Source organism: Sinocyclocheilus grahami, unplaced genomic scaffold (assembly GCF_001515645.1).
Source record: "Sinocyclocheilus grahami isolate Dianchi unplaced genomic scaffold, SAMN03320097.WGS_v1.1 scaffold92.1, whole genome shotgun sequence".
In the NCBI taxonomy this organism is placed as follows: domain Eukaryota; kingdom Metazoa; phylum Chordata; class Actinopteri; order Cypriniformes; family Cyprinidae; genus Sinocyclocheilus; species Sinocyclocheilus grahami.
The window spans coordinates 2,531,505-2,547,976 of NW_015505271.1; the positions used below are offsets into that span (position 1 = coordinate 2,531,505).

The window sequence follows — 16,472 nt, forward strand, 5'->3', positions numbered from 1 at the left end:
ATTAGGAGTTTGAGGCAAAAGTCGTAGTTAATAGTGAGAATTGATCCCCAAACTAAAGTGACCAAACTATTTTGTTATGTGGAAAACTATTTTGTTATTTGTTATAAAGAACGACTGTATGAGTGTCCAGAAACCCTCAACTCTACCTGATTAATGTTTTTTTTTATTTTTTTTTATTACAACAATGACTACATGACTACTTTTCAAACAAATAAATATATGGGCATGGAATATTGATTTGAGTAATAATTTTAGAGACAGAACACAAGCACAGCTAAGAGTTTCCTGGATAAGTGGTCGGAATGTGTCATTGTTTCTGATATATTTGATCATTGAATGCTGCATTAAAATCAAGTAGTCCAGACGGCTGTCTACTAATAATAAAATAACAGACCTTTGAGATCCTTTGAGCATCCTATGTTTTTTGGCTCAGTGTTTTGTGAATGAGCTAAAACAAAAGGCTTAAATCACTCACCTTTCTGTCTTTCAGAGCTGGTTAGTTTCAACCTCATATGGTTGACTAACCATCTAAAAAAAAATTCACAAAAATTGTAGGCTCAACAGTTTGACTTGCTACAAAAACAACAACAACACCTTTACAAAACACCTATCAGTAAATAAAAATATTAATTTTAATCGTTTTAAGGTGATACATTATCCAGAGTTGAATATGGGTGACATATCCAGACATTACATGGTAATTGCCAAAAACTTTGGGAACCTTGTAAAGACCTCAAAACCCTCATACAATTGTGTACCTTTACAGTCCTAAGCCTCTCAATACGAACACATTCAGTGGGTATTAGTTATGTCTTAAATCATAACACTGATTTAATGTCTTTCCTCAGTAGTTTGGGAAGGAAATGTTATTTAGAAAGGAAAAGTGATGTCTGACAGTTCTGTGTCAAGTCTCCCAGCCGTCTTGTTGAAGCTCCAGTGTTGAGGGGGTTTCTCTCTTTCTCTCTCTCTCTTCAGTGCAGTAGTCAGTCGTCATGGCAGCCATCCAGACTTCACTCCTGTGCACAGCAAAGATCAGAATTACTGTGACCACAACTAAAATTGAAAAGTTGTTTATGGAGATACGCCATAATTCTACAGGGATCTGCGGCTGAAATTATTTTAATGGTATGTTACCTTTGGCAGATCTCTTTCTGTCTTTGACTGAGACAAGGCTGGCTTCTGTGGAAGGGCAAATACATATCGGAGATCATTTCCCATGCTCCTATCAACCCCAATGTGTTTCTTTCTCAGAAGGCTGCTAGAGTGGGAGTCCTGGAGGTTAAGATGTGGCCTCACTTTCCTTTCTTTATATAAGAAACAAGTATGGTCAATGTGCTGCGTTGCTAGGGTAACTATCACTGCAGAGATGTCTACAGGAAGCCGTGGTGTTGCATGGACTTGAATACAGTAGTCTTGCATACTGCCTATGTGCATACAGATCAAAAGTAAGATACTTACTGACGTAATTATACTTTTCCACTCACATACACTCCCTCAGATGTGCTTTGGACATTTTAATTACAGTTAAATCCTGGCTGTTTCCATAAGGACACTACGGGAATGTAGCTTGATGTAAATATTTGGAAACTGCATTGCATCTGCATCTGCCCAAGTAACAGTTTTTGCATGGCACCAAAATATGTATCTCTGCTGCCATCTTGTGTTTCGGTAGTGAACTAGCATTGGCTATCCATGGAGCTCTCGGGGACACTCCAGCAATCACAATGGCAAGTTTGACTCAAATTAAATATTTAATACCTTTTATTCATTTAAAAACAACACTCACCTCTTCCTCGATTTCTGTATGCTTGAATTTCATGTTTTTGTAGAAATCTCGCTTTGAAACTAAATATAGGAGCAGCATATCGCACACAACGGTTGCCTTAAACAACAAATGAGAGCAAATGTTAGTTCATTTCAATAAGATAAAAAGCACTTAGGGGATATTTTGAGTCCAATTTGTGGTTTAACAGCTAAGTGTAAAGAAAGGTAAGCTTGGAATCTATCTAATCTGATGCATCTATCCTGTTCTTTTTTCAGTTTCAAGTCAGTCATCAACATAGTCATTGAGTCATTAACATACAGATACACTAGCGTTCAAATATTTGAGGTTAGTATGATTTTTTCCATACTAATGCAAGGATGCATTCATTTGCTCAAAAGTGACAGGAATTACTTTTTATATATATATATATATATTTATTTTTTTATTTTTTTTACAAAAGGTTCTATAAATGCTGTTTGTTTAAACATTATATTCATCAAAGAATACTTAAAAAAATATTTCCACAAAAATATTAAGCTGCACAACTGTTTTCAACATTATTAATATGTTTCTTGAGCACCAAATCAACATGTTAGAATGGTTTCTGAAGGATCGTGTGGCATTCAGCCTTGCCATCACTGATAGATCATTTTATATACCTGCGATTTAACAATTTTCAAAACATTGCTGCTTCTACTGTATTTTTGATCAAATAATTGCAGCCTTGGTGAACATAAGAAAATTCTTTTAAAAAAGCATTAAAAAAATCTTACTGGCCCCAAACTTTTGAACTGTGGTGTATTTGTTTATTTATTGCATTTTTAGCCACAGAGTATCATAGTGGACTAATCAGATTGAAGTACTTCAGAGAGCTGTGTAATATACAGTAGTTCCACATTAATGCATCTTTTCATTTTTACATGGATGGTACAACACAAAAGATTTTTACATCTGGTATCATCTCCTTCATGACAGTAGGATCCAAAAGATGGAGTAAAAGTAGGAAATTTTACCAGGTATCTCTTTATATAAGTATAGAAGTTTATTCTCTGTGACACTTACCACTCCAAAGATTCCTACTCCTGAGCCTATAGCCGTCAACGTAGGGATGATATCAAATTTTCCTGCCTGCAAGGAACAGTTGTAAACAAATGGAAATGTGCATGTCCCATCATTTCTTTGTGAATGATCCATAAAAAATAAGCTTACCCGTCCATGAACAATGATGTCTATCCGTACACCAAACACCTTCATTAGCGTTCTCTTTTCCACCTCATTCTCCACATAATATTTAGCATATCTAAAACAGACAGTATCACATAATAATTCTAGTAGTGAATCCACTCAATATATTCTTAAAGTTCTTTAAAACCATTTTTATTAATTAAATAACCCATCAAAGCTCACAGGCTCAGGAATAATACAGTACAGCACCACTGACCTTTTCTCATTTTAGCTGTATTAAATGAACATGAATATTGACCATATTGAAGTCTTTTCACTGCATAATCACAGATTACTTGGACAATATTCATTTTCCTTGTCTCTTTTATAGTTCTGCTTCCACAGGACCGCAGAGTAGTCTAATTAAAAAGTCTGTTGCTTTCATAAGGTACCTAAAATTGTATCCCAATGATGGTTTCTCTTCTTTGTCCTCATTTTTCCCCGTTCCATAAAGACCATAGAATTCATACTTTGGTTTGCAGTGTCTGATACTCAGGTCCAGATTGCAGTCCCAGTCGATGAGGACTCCTATAGCACCACCCTAACACATCACAAGGGAAATATCATGGAGATTATCATCTCATGCTTCTGTAATCTTCTCCAGATGTCAAATATTTCACTACAATAATAATACTCTTGTATTATAAATATATATTATTATATTATATATATTGTACTATAAAACATATAACAATGGGGGAAATGAGCATTTCCAAACCATGGGCTCCTTAGGGTTTCCTTCACATTTTTAGAGTAGTCTTATTAAAAACAATATAAATATTATATTAAAAAACTTAAACGGGTCATTTTGGGATAAAGTTTAAAATGAGAAACTCAAGTTGTGAGTCAACAAGTCAGTTATTCAATTTTAAAATTTAAAGTCACAATTACAAGATATAAAGTTACTATAGTGAGAAGTCACAATTGTAAGATATATGAGAAATATAGTCACAATAGCAAGATGTAAAGCTGTAAACATTGTATGGCAAAATCACATTAATAGAACAAAATGTGAAAATCTCTTCAAGGTTTGTTGAGCACAGACTTATTTTAATGATTATTTTTTACTTATTTTGCCGTTATTCAGAAATTCCCTTGGAAACCCAGAACAAAATACTGTAGCCTACAATTTGACTTGATTTTGATCATGATTCAACATCTTTATTAAGTTTGTAAACTATACAATTCAATACATCAGTCATTTGGAAGTCATCCTAATTACTGGACTGAATGCATGTTTTAAGAACAAGTAAGAGTGGGTGTGTGTGTATTTACAATCATTGATGACAAAAAACCTACCACACGAGCTATCTCTGAGAAACTGAGCCCAGAACGCTCAACAATGTCTCCCAGTCTGAAGATAGGACACAGTGGATCAGTCTTGGGATGATACAAACATGTATTGATGTAACTCTGATTCACACTCTCCACCAAGTTACTCCTAGAGAGAAAAAAAAAGAGTGAGGAGAACTTCAGCAATTAGACAAAACTGATAAAACTGTGTTGCATTTTAAGCCTGGCCTTCAATAACATGTAAATTACCATATTGGTATGTACTGTACTAATGTTGTTACAGTATGATGCTTATTGCAAATCCACTAAAATTATTATTGATGTCAGAGAGACAATAAGCTTTGTTTTTAGTTGTGTATTTTCTTTTTTTCACAAAAATTTATTTGGGATGAAACAATAAATGCAGACTATCTTTAGAACCCCAATAAACCACTGGATTATAGGAAAGGCACATTCAAAATAATCTTTTCTAAGTTAAATAGTTCCTTTTTATTTCAACCTCCTTCGTCCGAATTTATTTGTTAGGTTTTGCCAGTATAACACAAGGAAATAGAATTTTTACCTTACTACATTAAACTGGCGAAAGGTAATGGAGTTTTTGATGAACAGTGTGTAGTTTTCTGCTGTCAGCAGGACTGGAGGGCTACGGAAAAATATAAGAGGGACAAAACAAAGTTAAATGGATCAGACCAAGACTATAGGCCGATTCAAAACTATTTTGAATACAATCGGTCACATGCTCCAGGTATAAACCTACTTTTACGTTTAAAGCAACTGTCAAGTGTAATTTGATTATTTTGTTTAGTTTCCAAGATTTCTACACAAACATGACATTCAAGTCATTCAGGAATGGCGAGTATTTGCTTTTTATTAAACAGTATCTATCAATTCATTATGGTTTAACTATAACACATTGCTCGTCTAATTGCTGGTCTTTTTTGGTGGGCTTATAATTTACTGAATGTGAAGTGACATGTGGCCAAGTATGGTGACCCATACTCAGAATTTGTGCTCTGCATTTAACCCATCCAAGTGCACATACACAGTAGTGAGTAGTGAACAGACACACACTGTGAACACACACCCAGAGCAGTGGGCAGCCATATTGCTGCGGCGCCCGGGGAGCAGTTGGGGGTTTGGTGCCTTACTCAAGGGTCTCACCTCAGTTGTGGTATTGAGGGTGGAAGAGAGCGCTGGTCATTCACTCCCCCCCACCGACAATTCCTGCCGGACCCGAGACTCGAACCCGCAACCTTTGGGTTAGAAGTCTAACTCTCTAACCATTAGGCCACAACTGCTCCAAATTTAATTTAAAGCTGCCACAAAAAAAACAAATCCAATAATTGTAGTCCAGGCATGCCACAATAACTGTTATTGTTTTACACTCCATGTGATCTAGTCAATTAATCAACAACAATAATAAAATAAGCATTCATACTCTGGTATTTTACGGTCATCTTCAACTGGACACCAGGAGTAGATCTCACAAGTACTTGTATCGTTTATACACCTGCCCGTCATGTGTCCTGAGAAAGACAGTAATGCCTTTAAGTGAAGAGTAGAGTATAAGAGCTTTGGTGTTGATCAGAACAGACTGAAACAAAACAAGAGAGCCCCAAAGAGAGATGGCAGGGTATATCGTAGGATCCAAAAGTCTTATGTCCCTTGTGAAAATGCTTAGATGTTGCATTTTACTAATTTAATACCAATTTACATTTACCCTTACATATATTTAGCCAGGTTTACAGTACAGGTTTAAATAACACTTTGAATCCCACATTTTCTATATGGATTTAGACTTTTGATACCTACTGTATATGCTTAAACACACACATACACATAAACAATGTCATACTTTTGATTTACTCTCAGCACAAGAATGCACACTTCAAAACTGGTATTCAGAAACATTTTTCATATTAAAATGTCTACATTTTAAAAGTATAAATTTTTTGGGTAGAAGATTGTCAGACCGTGTGAAAAGCTAAATCAAATCAATTTGTTTGGTTGATACACATCCATTTCCATTAGTAACTGACTGTGAGATTTCAGTGAGGAGCTGCCATGACTTTCATGTTACTAAATTAACTTTTCTCTGAGTTAATGAGCATGAAGGATGATTCTCTCAGTCTAGTTATTTAGGAATGCTTTCATCAAATTGAATTTTTGTCATATGTTTGTGATTTCAGTCTGACTCTTTTAACATTTACATTCACACACTTGCTTTGGTGGTAGAATAACATTGACAAACTTTTGTACAACCATTAAAATACACAGTGTAATCATAAAATATGACACATCCCTTGTGTCACAGAACATCAAATATATATCAGAGACATGATACAATAAGCATGAAATGATATGCAGTCTGAAGCATGGCATAAACAACAAGAAGGTTGTGTGTTTTCAAGAAAAAACAACTGAATTTGACCCTGAATTCACAGGGTCAGTATTGTAACAAGATTAAGGAAAATATGTGTTGTATGGTGAAGTTTGTTGGAAGTTTGTGCCATTTGCCCATGACTGGAAGTCAGGGCACTTTGAATTTCTGCAATATGAGATAGTGCTGTTTACTTACGTCTGTATTCCAGGAGTAAATCGTTCTGCTAGGCTGCATGTGAAACTGAGTCAATATTTGAGTATTTGTGACCCACACAGAACTCACGATATCAGCCAGTAATATGGGTTTGACTGTATTTTTCTGTTTTAAATCAGCTTTTTGTTAAGTGTTTATTAGCTATTGGTGTTTCAATTAGCAATGTTGATTGGGTTTAATACCAACTACTACTACTAAGCTTTGCCAGTCCTTTATTTAACATGAGTCTAAATTTATGTTTGGGTAGCAGTGGAATAAATTTGCGTAGCTCCTGTTATTATAATTTATTGTTAAATTATCAAATACAATTTGGAGAATGTTTAAAACTGATTTCTTTTTTTTTTAAATAAATAAATGAGTGAAGATATGGAAAGTTTATTTACAAAATTCAGTTCTTAAACATGTTGTTGCTATATTAATTAGTATTCATTTAAAATTGGCAAAACAGCTGTATAGAAACTGCTAGTCACACCAAGTAATCTGAATCTGGATAAGAGTCCTGTGGAACTCTGGGAATTACAGACATCAGTATAAGCATGGGGTAAAATTCATCAAAGATGTGGAAAGCTAAGAAAAAAAGCCTTAGAGAATGAGAGCAAAGCATGTTAGTCATGAATGTTGGTGACTTACGGAGACGACAGCATGGATGATGTGCAGGTTTGTCAGTTAGGAGAGTAAGAGTTCATTAGGCCCCCTTTGATTCTGAGTAGAGCTGAAACCAAACGCTTACGTGCAAATGCACCAATTTTCTTAACCCATGATCATTTGAATTCTGCGGTACGTATCTTAGATCGATGGTGCATTGATTTAGTTACCAGTCAGGGTCAAAGGGATTATACAATGGCCATGAAAAAACACTCAACAAGTGAGTTCCTCTGCCCCTGGCTGCTAGTGATGTGAAGTTAGTCTGCTGCGCCGGTGCCTTCTGTCGGAACAATGAAATGGTTAAAACTTTACCATTTCCCATACGTTTGTATTTGCCCTCATCACAGTGTGCGTCAGAAGTGCATTTGTTCTTCCCATCTGGCAGCTGAAATTCACAAAGGAAAGGAAACACACTTTAATGGATATTAGTGTTTAATTAAGCCCCAAATGGCTTGTTGAAAATATGCAAATGTGAGATCCAAATGAAACGGGATGCACAGAAGGAGCAGAATAACCACAAAACTCAATTCTTGAGACTCATTTGTTTAAGCAAATCTTTGCAGGTAGGGCAATAAAGTCAAATAGAGAGTCAAGTGAAAGTCAAATATGACTGAGGTAAACCAAGAGCAGGAAAATGAATGAAGAGATGGTACAGAAAATTTAGTCATGTTACTTTGCTGGAAAGTAACAGATTGTATCGCAGGTTATATGCGTGTTTGCCAAGGACTATGGGGGAAATAAGTGACACTTTCAGTTTCTTTTTAGGATAATAAGGATAATAATCCACTTTCTGTATTTCTTTAACACGTCATTTTAGATTTGAATGAACCTTGGGTGGTTGACAATCAACCACACTGTAAAATGTCTTTGCCTTGCATGTATTAAGGACTGAATTAAGTGCTAAAATGCATTGCACTTTGATTTTGGCTTACTGGTACATTGCAACTGTTGTAAAAGTTCATTAATTTTAATATCATACTAAAGTGTCACACACCATTACAAAAATATCAGTTTAGCTTTTGCCTTGGAAAACACTAGAGAATTGTGACTGTACATAATATGACCAGACTATTTTGTATTTTATGCATTTTAATGAACAATGCTATAAATCTAGTGAAAAATATGCACTAATGAAATGTTAAAAAACCTGATTGTCTTTGTACAGTATTTCAGCATTTACAAAAAACATTCTGATGAACAGGACAACCATAATTGTGACTTATTATATGGGAAACTATATTCAAACTAAACAAGCATGTACGCCCTCAGATTTTTTAAAGTGAATTATGAATGCAAAAAAATAAAAAATCAATAAAATGTTGATTTGATCACAGTTTTCCATGCACACTAAATGAAACCTTCACTACTTGTTTTCAATTAATTTGAATTCATTTATTATTCATTATTCATAATTTGGATTAAGTTTTAGTTTGGTCTCGAGCCAGGACTGCCTGGTGCATGACGGCCCTCGCCCCTTATTTCTGAGAAACCGGCAACTGTATTTTTACTGGGGGGAAAGATAGTCAGGATATGACTCATATAGATATCCTAGAGAAATAAACAAACAATTATGAGAGCCACGCTTATGAAAGCCAATAGAGATGAGGGAAGGAGAGAAAGACATTTACCTACCTCAGGACATTTGTCCTGTTTCTGTCCCACAGTGGCAATGTAGTTCGTCATCACAACAAAAGACGAGTCACCCTGGAAAATGGAACAGAAAGGACTTGAAGGCTTACACATGACCATATGTAGTTTCAGTCTCTAAGCTCAAACCAGTATGCGGATGGCTACAGAACAGAGTGCCAGAGTGCCATGTTGAATTTACAGTACATCCTTTGTCTATTAGTGGTTGCATAAGAAATGGAGTTTTTGAAACTGACTGTGCTTGCTTGACTTCAGGTTACTGTTTTTGACACCCCTGCATGACATGATGAATGTCCTTTTTCAAACCAAAACCTAAACCGTTTAACCTCAGCCTTAAATAGTCTGAGTGTCATTCCATCTCTCATGTCTCTGCTCTGCTAGCACTGTTAGCTTAGTGGCAGCAACCTGTACTCAATAACACCTGTGATTTATTTATTTATTTGTAATGGTCATTAACACAAGTGTTTTTGTGCAGAATCTTAGAGTAAGTACATAAATTATTCTAATATGCCGATTATCAACATTAAAAAGTTGTTATGCTTAATATTTTATGTGGAAACTGTGATACATTTTTTCAGGATTTTTGATGAATGAAAAGTAAAAGAACAGAATTGATTTGATGTAGGTAACATTATAAAATGTCTTTACCATCACTCTTGATCAATTTAATTTTCTGTGAGGGCTGTGTTTAAGGTTGGTGGATAGAGTATACAGTTTGTACAGTATAAAAATCATGTCTATAGAAAGTCTCAGTATATCATGAAAACCCAGTGTGTGTGTGTGTGTGTGTGTGCACAAAAGCGCTGATATGTGTTATCGTGATGAACATTTTGATATTTGCTTTTTTGGATGATATTATTTGACTCCAAGTAGCTCCTAGAGCCACTCCTTTGATTGCTGAGTGATGACGTGTTTACTTTTCTGTCAACAGTCTGTCGCTTTCTTATTGCACTGGGTGCTTTCTGCGAAATAAGTTCACATTCTGAAACTGATGCAGGCTGTTGGCATAAAGTAAATAATGGCATTTATTTATAAAAAATAAAAAAAAAACTTTACAAGATCTTTACAATCGACTACGGTGTCATATTGTTTAAAGTATTACCCTTCTAAATAGTGTCACAATATAGATGTTTACTTGCTGTGACAATGTCAGCACTTTCTCAGTCAGGGTGAGAATAACCCGCGTGTGTCTGCAGATGTTTACACAATAAGAGTAGAGTACATTTATCTGTGATTAGGCCAAATTCACAGCCATAATGACTCTTATACCAATATAAGCATGCTTACACTCAGGAAGCATAACATGAAATTTAGTGGATGGACAATTACCATTCAGTAGCCTACATCTGCATTCAAATACATATTTCTTCATTTTTGAAATAATAATAAAACTAAAGAAAAAATAATGATACCCATGTATATAAATTAGGGCTTCTGAAGTTTTCAGTTCGGAGGCCAAAATGAGGAGACACAACCCACCTGTTCAGGAAAAACATAATCAGCTGCATCCCATATCCGCTCCTTTTCGCTGATATTTGTGAAGGACACTCCCTTCATCTTGGTGAAGATGGAGCTTATGGCAATATCTACTATCTGGTAGCCTTTCTCATACATGAACACCCACCTAAAAAAAGCAAAAAACAATTCATGACCCGGTCTGCTATAACCAAGCTGCAGTCTGAAGATATATATACAGTATACAGTATATATACAGTGGGTATAGAAAAGAATCACCCCCCTTTAAAATAATTACATTTTGTTGCTTTGCAGCCTGAAATGAAGATGGACAAAGTTTTTGTTTAATCCAGCTGTATTTACTTACTTGATTGTATATTAATTTGACGTTATTTTGCCCCATCCATTTTTCCTTCTATCCTGACAAGTGCTTCAGTCCCTGCTGCAGAGAAACACCCCCATAACAGGATATTACCACCTCCATGCTTTACTGTAGGAATGCTGTTATTTGGATGGTGAGCTGTATTGGATTTCTGCGAGACATATCATTTGGTGTTGACGCCAAATAATTAAATTTTAGTCTCATCTGCCTCAGAATCTTCAAGGTGTGTTTTGGCAAAGCTCAGTCGTGACTGCATGTGGCCTTTCTTGAGGAGTGACTTTTTTCCTTGCAACCCTCCCATACAAGCCACATTTGTGGATAGTTTATGATATTGTTCTCACATGCACATGATGACCACTCTTTGTCATAAATTCCTGCAACTGCTTCAGAGTTGCTGTAGGCCTCTTAGCCTCTCTGAGCAGTTTCCTCCTGCTCTTTCATCCAGTTTGGAGTGACGTCCTGATCCAGGGAGGGTCTGTGTTGTACCAAATGCCTTCCACTTCTTAATAATAGACTTCACTGTGCTTCTAGAAATTGATAAAGCCTTTAAAATGTTTTTGTATCCATCTCCTGACTTGTGCCTGTCCACAACTTTATCCCAGAGATCTTTTGACAGTGCCTTGCCACACTTTGCATTATATTATTTGTATTATTATATGATTTTAATATTATTTTCAGAAATATCTGATGTTTCTTCTTTCTTCATTCTATTCATGAATATTCACAGCACACAATTTGTCAATATTGAGCTTAATGTGTCAACAGAGAAAAAAAATGCAGTTTTTTCGATTTTTTAATTTAATTTGATCCTAATACCTTTCTACTCAGAACTGCTATTAGTTTCATTTTTATTGGTTACTGATTGACAATAACAATACAAAATATATTTACCAGTGCATTATTCTTTTCAAGTAAAAAGCATATACTGAGTCCTCATGATTTGCACTATTAAACTTGCACAGCAGTTGGAAAACGATTAACATCACAAGGCTGTGTTTTATAGTTTGCATTTTAGAATGTGTGCATGTGTTCAAACAGTATGTAGTTGAACCACCTTGTGTCATATAAAAGTAGGATGAAGCAATAAGATTTTGGCCTCATGCCCTCTAGCAAGACACGACTAACAGTATCCTTCCCTTTGAAGCATGACTCTCAGTCTTATCGTATGGCACACCTAAAGATGAAATACTGCTCCACACAGACCAAAACTAATACTATAGCAACAGTTTATCGAATTGATCAATTTGTGTTTCGTTTAGTTAACCTGCCTACAAAGACAAACAACTTCTACATGACAGATAACAGAAGCACCATCCACTTTTAGCTGCACAAACACCAGCTGTAGACGACATGCAGGTTTTTAGTGTTTAATGCTTTCTAGCTTTGAATACCCAAACAAATACCTTTGTCATCCTGCTGTAATTTGGACCAGAGCTGCATTTGATTCATTAAGGGTGGTCTGCTGATGTTCACTGATAAACTAAAGTGAGTAACAGAGAGGGATGCGAGAGCAGCACACTCTCATGCTGTTCTATGTGATCACTGACATTAAAGTTTAATACAGTGATGTAACACCTTGTAGATGTACCCCCTAAATAGGAGACAGCAACGTATCACAGTATATTACAGCCACTTTTCCAATTGTGTTTTTGCTCCAGTGGCTTTATATACTGCACAGTAGTCATTGATTTCAAGAGAAGTGCAACACACTTATTCAACATTCATTTGGTTACTTTAAATGCAAATTTTAGAGCACACAAAGGACACCCACATAATGTGTTAACCATAGGCGGAGCGTGTGTAAGGCCACGGGGACTTGGGGCAAAAATGCCACTAAATTGGACAAAAATGCCCCTGCACAATCAAATTAAATCTATTACGTCTGTTGCCAACAAAGTGAATATGAATAGACAGTGTCGATTGTGGCATTAAATTAAGATCTGCTCATGTTGCACCGCATTTCATTTTAGGCGTTTTTACAGTTTTTAACTAATCACACACACAATTCTGTTGAGCTTAGTAATGCAATGTCCAATCAGAGGCGTTCAGATGAGTCATTGTTAAAACAGATCAGTTTTGTTGTGTGCGCGCGCGTTCGCTGAATGAATTCCAGACTCTTGCAAATTCTCTCATCATAAACAACAAAGCGCAGATGGACGTACAATGTCAGTAAGAGATTTCACAGTGTATACAGTTTCAGTGATTATAAAGATAGTTTTGTTTTTTTGAAAGTGCTTAAACTCGTGATAGATCAATGTTAGTGATAATGTCGTCACTTTCTATATATAATTTATTCGCTGTTTGAATAACTGTGGAAAGGAAACGTTATATAATTATCAATTTCTAACGTTTTTATTAAATTGTAATCACGTTAAATACTAATTCAGTCCCATTAAACATTTTTTTTAGCCTACATGACACCCATGTCTGGTCCTTGCCTAAAAAGAAGGGTTTATGATGTTTAATACATTTGGCTGCTTTTAGCCTTACCCTGGAGTTGGTTCACCATCCGCCTATAGTGTTAACTGATGCTCAATGGATTGCATAATACAGGTTTGAATTACTTAAAGGGTTAGTTCACCCAAAAATGAAAATTAGCCCACAAATTACTCACCCTCAAGTCATCCTAGGTGTATATGACTTTCTTCTTTCAGACTAATCCAGTCTGAGTTATATTAAAAATTGTCTTTGATCTTTCAAGCTGTTTAATGACACTCATTAAATGTGTTGCATGCTTCAGTCCAAAAGAAGTTAAATAAAAAGCGCCCATCCATAAAAAAATGTCTCAAATGGCTCCGGGGGGTGAACAAAGGCCTCCTGTAGCGAATCGATGCATTTTTGTAAGAAAAATATCCATATTCAAAACGTAATAATCACTTTAATGTAGCTTGCACCAACAGTCCTACATGGAAGCAGCTCCGGGCGGATGACGTATGAGGTCAGCGTTGCGCATGCGTCGGTGAGTCTCGGGAAAACCAACGTTTGTTAACAGGAGCAAAGGAAGCAAAGTTTCCTTACTTTAGCAATGGAAAACCAGTCTCCTCTTGGCTTATATTGAAATCCTCCGACATTCTTCTTTACAAATCCTCGTTTTGTACTTCTAATAAGTGACCAGTGTTTTGTTTTGATCTCTCCCCTGCACTTCCGCATGCGTCACTTCTGAGCGGCGCATACGCAAAACTGACCTCATATGTCATCCGCCCGGAGCTGCTTCCATGTAGGACTGTTGGTGCAAGCTACATTAAAGTGATTATTACGTTTTGAATATGGATATTTTTCTTACAAAAATGCATCGATTCGCTACAGGAGGCCTTTGTTCACCCCTCGGAGGCGTGTGAGACACTTTTCTTTTATGGATGGGCGCATTTTATTTAACTTCTTTTGGACTGATGCATGCAACACCCGCTGAGTGGCATTAAACAGCTTGAAAGATCAAAGACAATTTTTAATATAACTCCGACTGGATTCGTCTGAAAGAAGAAAGTCATATACACCTAGGATGACTTGAGGGTGAGTAATTTGTGGGCTAATTTTCATTTTTGGGTGAACTAACCCTTTAAGAGGAAATGAGCAGTGTTTGTCTGGACTTGACTGTTGTAAAGGTTAACATCTGCCAAAGTCTGCTTTTTCTCCATGAATGACTACACCATGACATTTTACCGCTCAAATTAATGTTTGCTTTTATAAACATGTCTGTATGCGACACTCATATCATGAACATTGCGTAAGTGAATCTTTTACACAGACGCCACGTACATCCAGTTATCTAATACATACTGAGGGCCAGCTGTTAGTTCTATGACTGGAGATGAGCTGTTGCTATGTTATTGAAGCTATAAGCCATTAAATCTAAATGAGATGCAATAAAAAACAGAAAAAGAGCATACTTTTAAGCAAATCAAGCACATAAAACACATTTAAGCTTATTCAAATTTTCTTCAGAAATGTGTGTCCTTTCTGAAACAATAACAGTTTGATGGTGTGCTGCTAGTTAGACTAAATGCATTATCTTAAATGGTACATCATGACAGCCCTTAACTGTTCCGTTCAATATAAGGCTCGAGCTGTTAGTTTGTTTGCATTCTGTAAATTTTTTACCCTCGTTGAAGCATGTTCCGTTCAGTTACTCATGCTCACTGATATTTGTCTGCTTTTCTGTTTCAGATTTTTAAATAATAAAATAAATCTCTTACCCAATGATGTAAGCTAGAACACCCATTTGGATGATTCGGCACACAACTGCAACTCTTTTGTTCCTGACCAGAACCTGTCGAGGAGTTTCGTATTCAAAGAAGAAGTTTGAAAACGTTCTCTTTATTTGAGGTTTCATTCTTCTCGTTGAAAGAAAAGGAGTACAAAGATGTGTTATATCCTCCTCTCTGTCTTCACAAGGCTCTTGTTCACTGGTAAGATGTCTTGGTAAGCACTGTAAGATGTTTATAGAGTGCTGTAATCTGACTTCCTTGCATGCCTCAACTTTATCGGTCTCTCTCTCTTTCTTTCTCTCGCTCTTTTAAACCAAACACTTCTCAAATAAACCACCCACTTTGCGTTGTCTTCATCCCCCCTCTTGTGACTGTAGCGCAAATACATGTACAGGCGGATAAACTTCTTAAGGGAGGAGTAGTGACTTAGAGTCCAATTGCAAATAAAGGCTTAATGTCCACCGCACATCTGTGACATGCCTGAAACAGCCTTCTCTCTCTCTCTATCAGCACTCTTCTTGCGCTCTTTGGCCACTGCCTTCCTGAATGACTGCTAAAGATAAAACCCAGTGTTCATTTTACTGTATGTTCACATAGGTTCACAGGATGATTCTTATAAATGTATGAAGCACCTCAGTTCCAATTGCTTTATACAGTTATGGACCACCATCATACATCAAACCAGCCATTCTCTGCTATAGGACAATAAGAATTGTATAACTTTGTTAAATCATCTAAACCAACAACATGTATGTTAGATCCTATACCATCTAAGCTACTAAAAGAGGTGCTTCCAGAAGTCATAGATCATCTTCTTAATATCATTAATTCATCATTGTCACTAGGATATGTCCCAAAATCCTTCAATCTGGCTGTTATTAAGTCTCTCATTTAAAAAACACAACTTGATCCTGGAGAATTAGTTAATTACAGACCAATCTCAAATCTCCCTTTTCTGTCAAAGATACTTGAAAAGGTGGTCTCCTCACAACTATGTTTTTTTGTTAGAGGAAAATGGTCTCTGCGAGGATTTTCTAGTCAGGATTTAGACCGTACCATAGTACAGAGACTGCTCTCATCAGAGTTACAAATGACATGCTCTTATCATCCGATCATGGTTGTATCTCTCTATTAGTGCTACTGGATCCTAGTGACAGCAACATTTGAATAGACTAGAAAATTATGTTGGTATTAGTAGAATTGCATTGGCATGGTTCAAATCATACTTATCTGACTGTCATCAATTCGTAGCAGTGAATG

The 16,472-nt window shown here is 36.2% G+C and overlaps 1 protein-coding gene across 3 annotated transcripts; it reads right to left on the minus strand.

Moving 5' to 3' along the window:
- Positions 1 to 205: 205 nt before the first annotated feature.
- Positions 206 to 15,972, minus strand: LOC107587372 (P2X purinoceptor 1-like). Of its 3 annotated transcripts, none has more exons than XR_001609466.1 (13): positions 15,201 to 15,972; positions 10,650 to 10,794; positions 9,156 to 9,227; positions 7,836 to 7,908; positions 5,721 to 5,808; positions 4,845 to 4,925; positions 4,289 to 4,430; positions 3,382 to 3,530; positions 2,975 to 3,065; positions 2,828 to 2,893; positions 1,787 to 1,882; positions 1,135 to 1,304; positions 206 to 1,016 (listed from the first exon to the last, which is right to left on the minus strand). XR_001609466.1 is itself a non-coding variant. In XM_016275149.1 (13 exons), the coding sequence occupies exons 1-13, from the start codon at positions 15,335 to 15,337 to the stop codon at positions 1,011 to 1,013; spliced, it is 1,191 nt and encodes a 396-aa protein (XP_016130635.1). In that variant the 5' UTR covers positions 15,338 to 15,972; the 3' UTR covers positions 206 to 1,010. The 3 variants fall into 3 exon arrangements, 1 of the variants encoding a protein (XP_016130635.1); XR_001609465.1 differs by having other exon boundaries at positions 1,135 to 1,552; XM_016275149.1 differs by having other exon boundaries at positions 1,135 to 1,179.
- Positions 15,973 to 16,472: the final 500 nt, after the last annotated feature.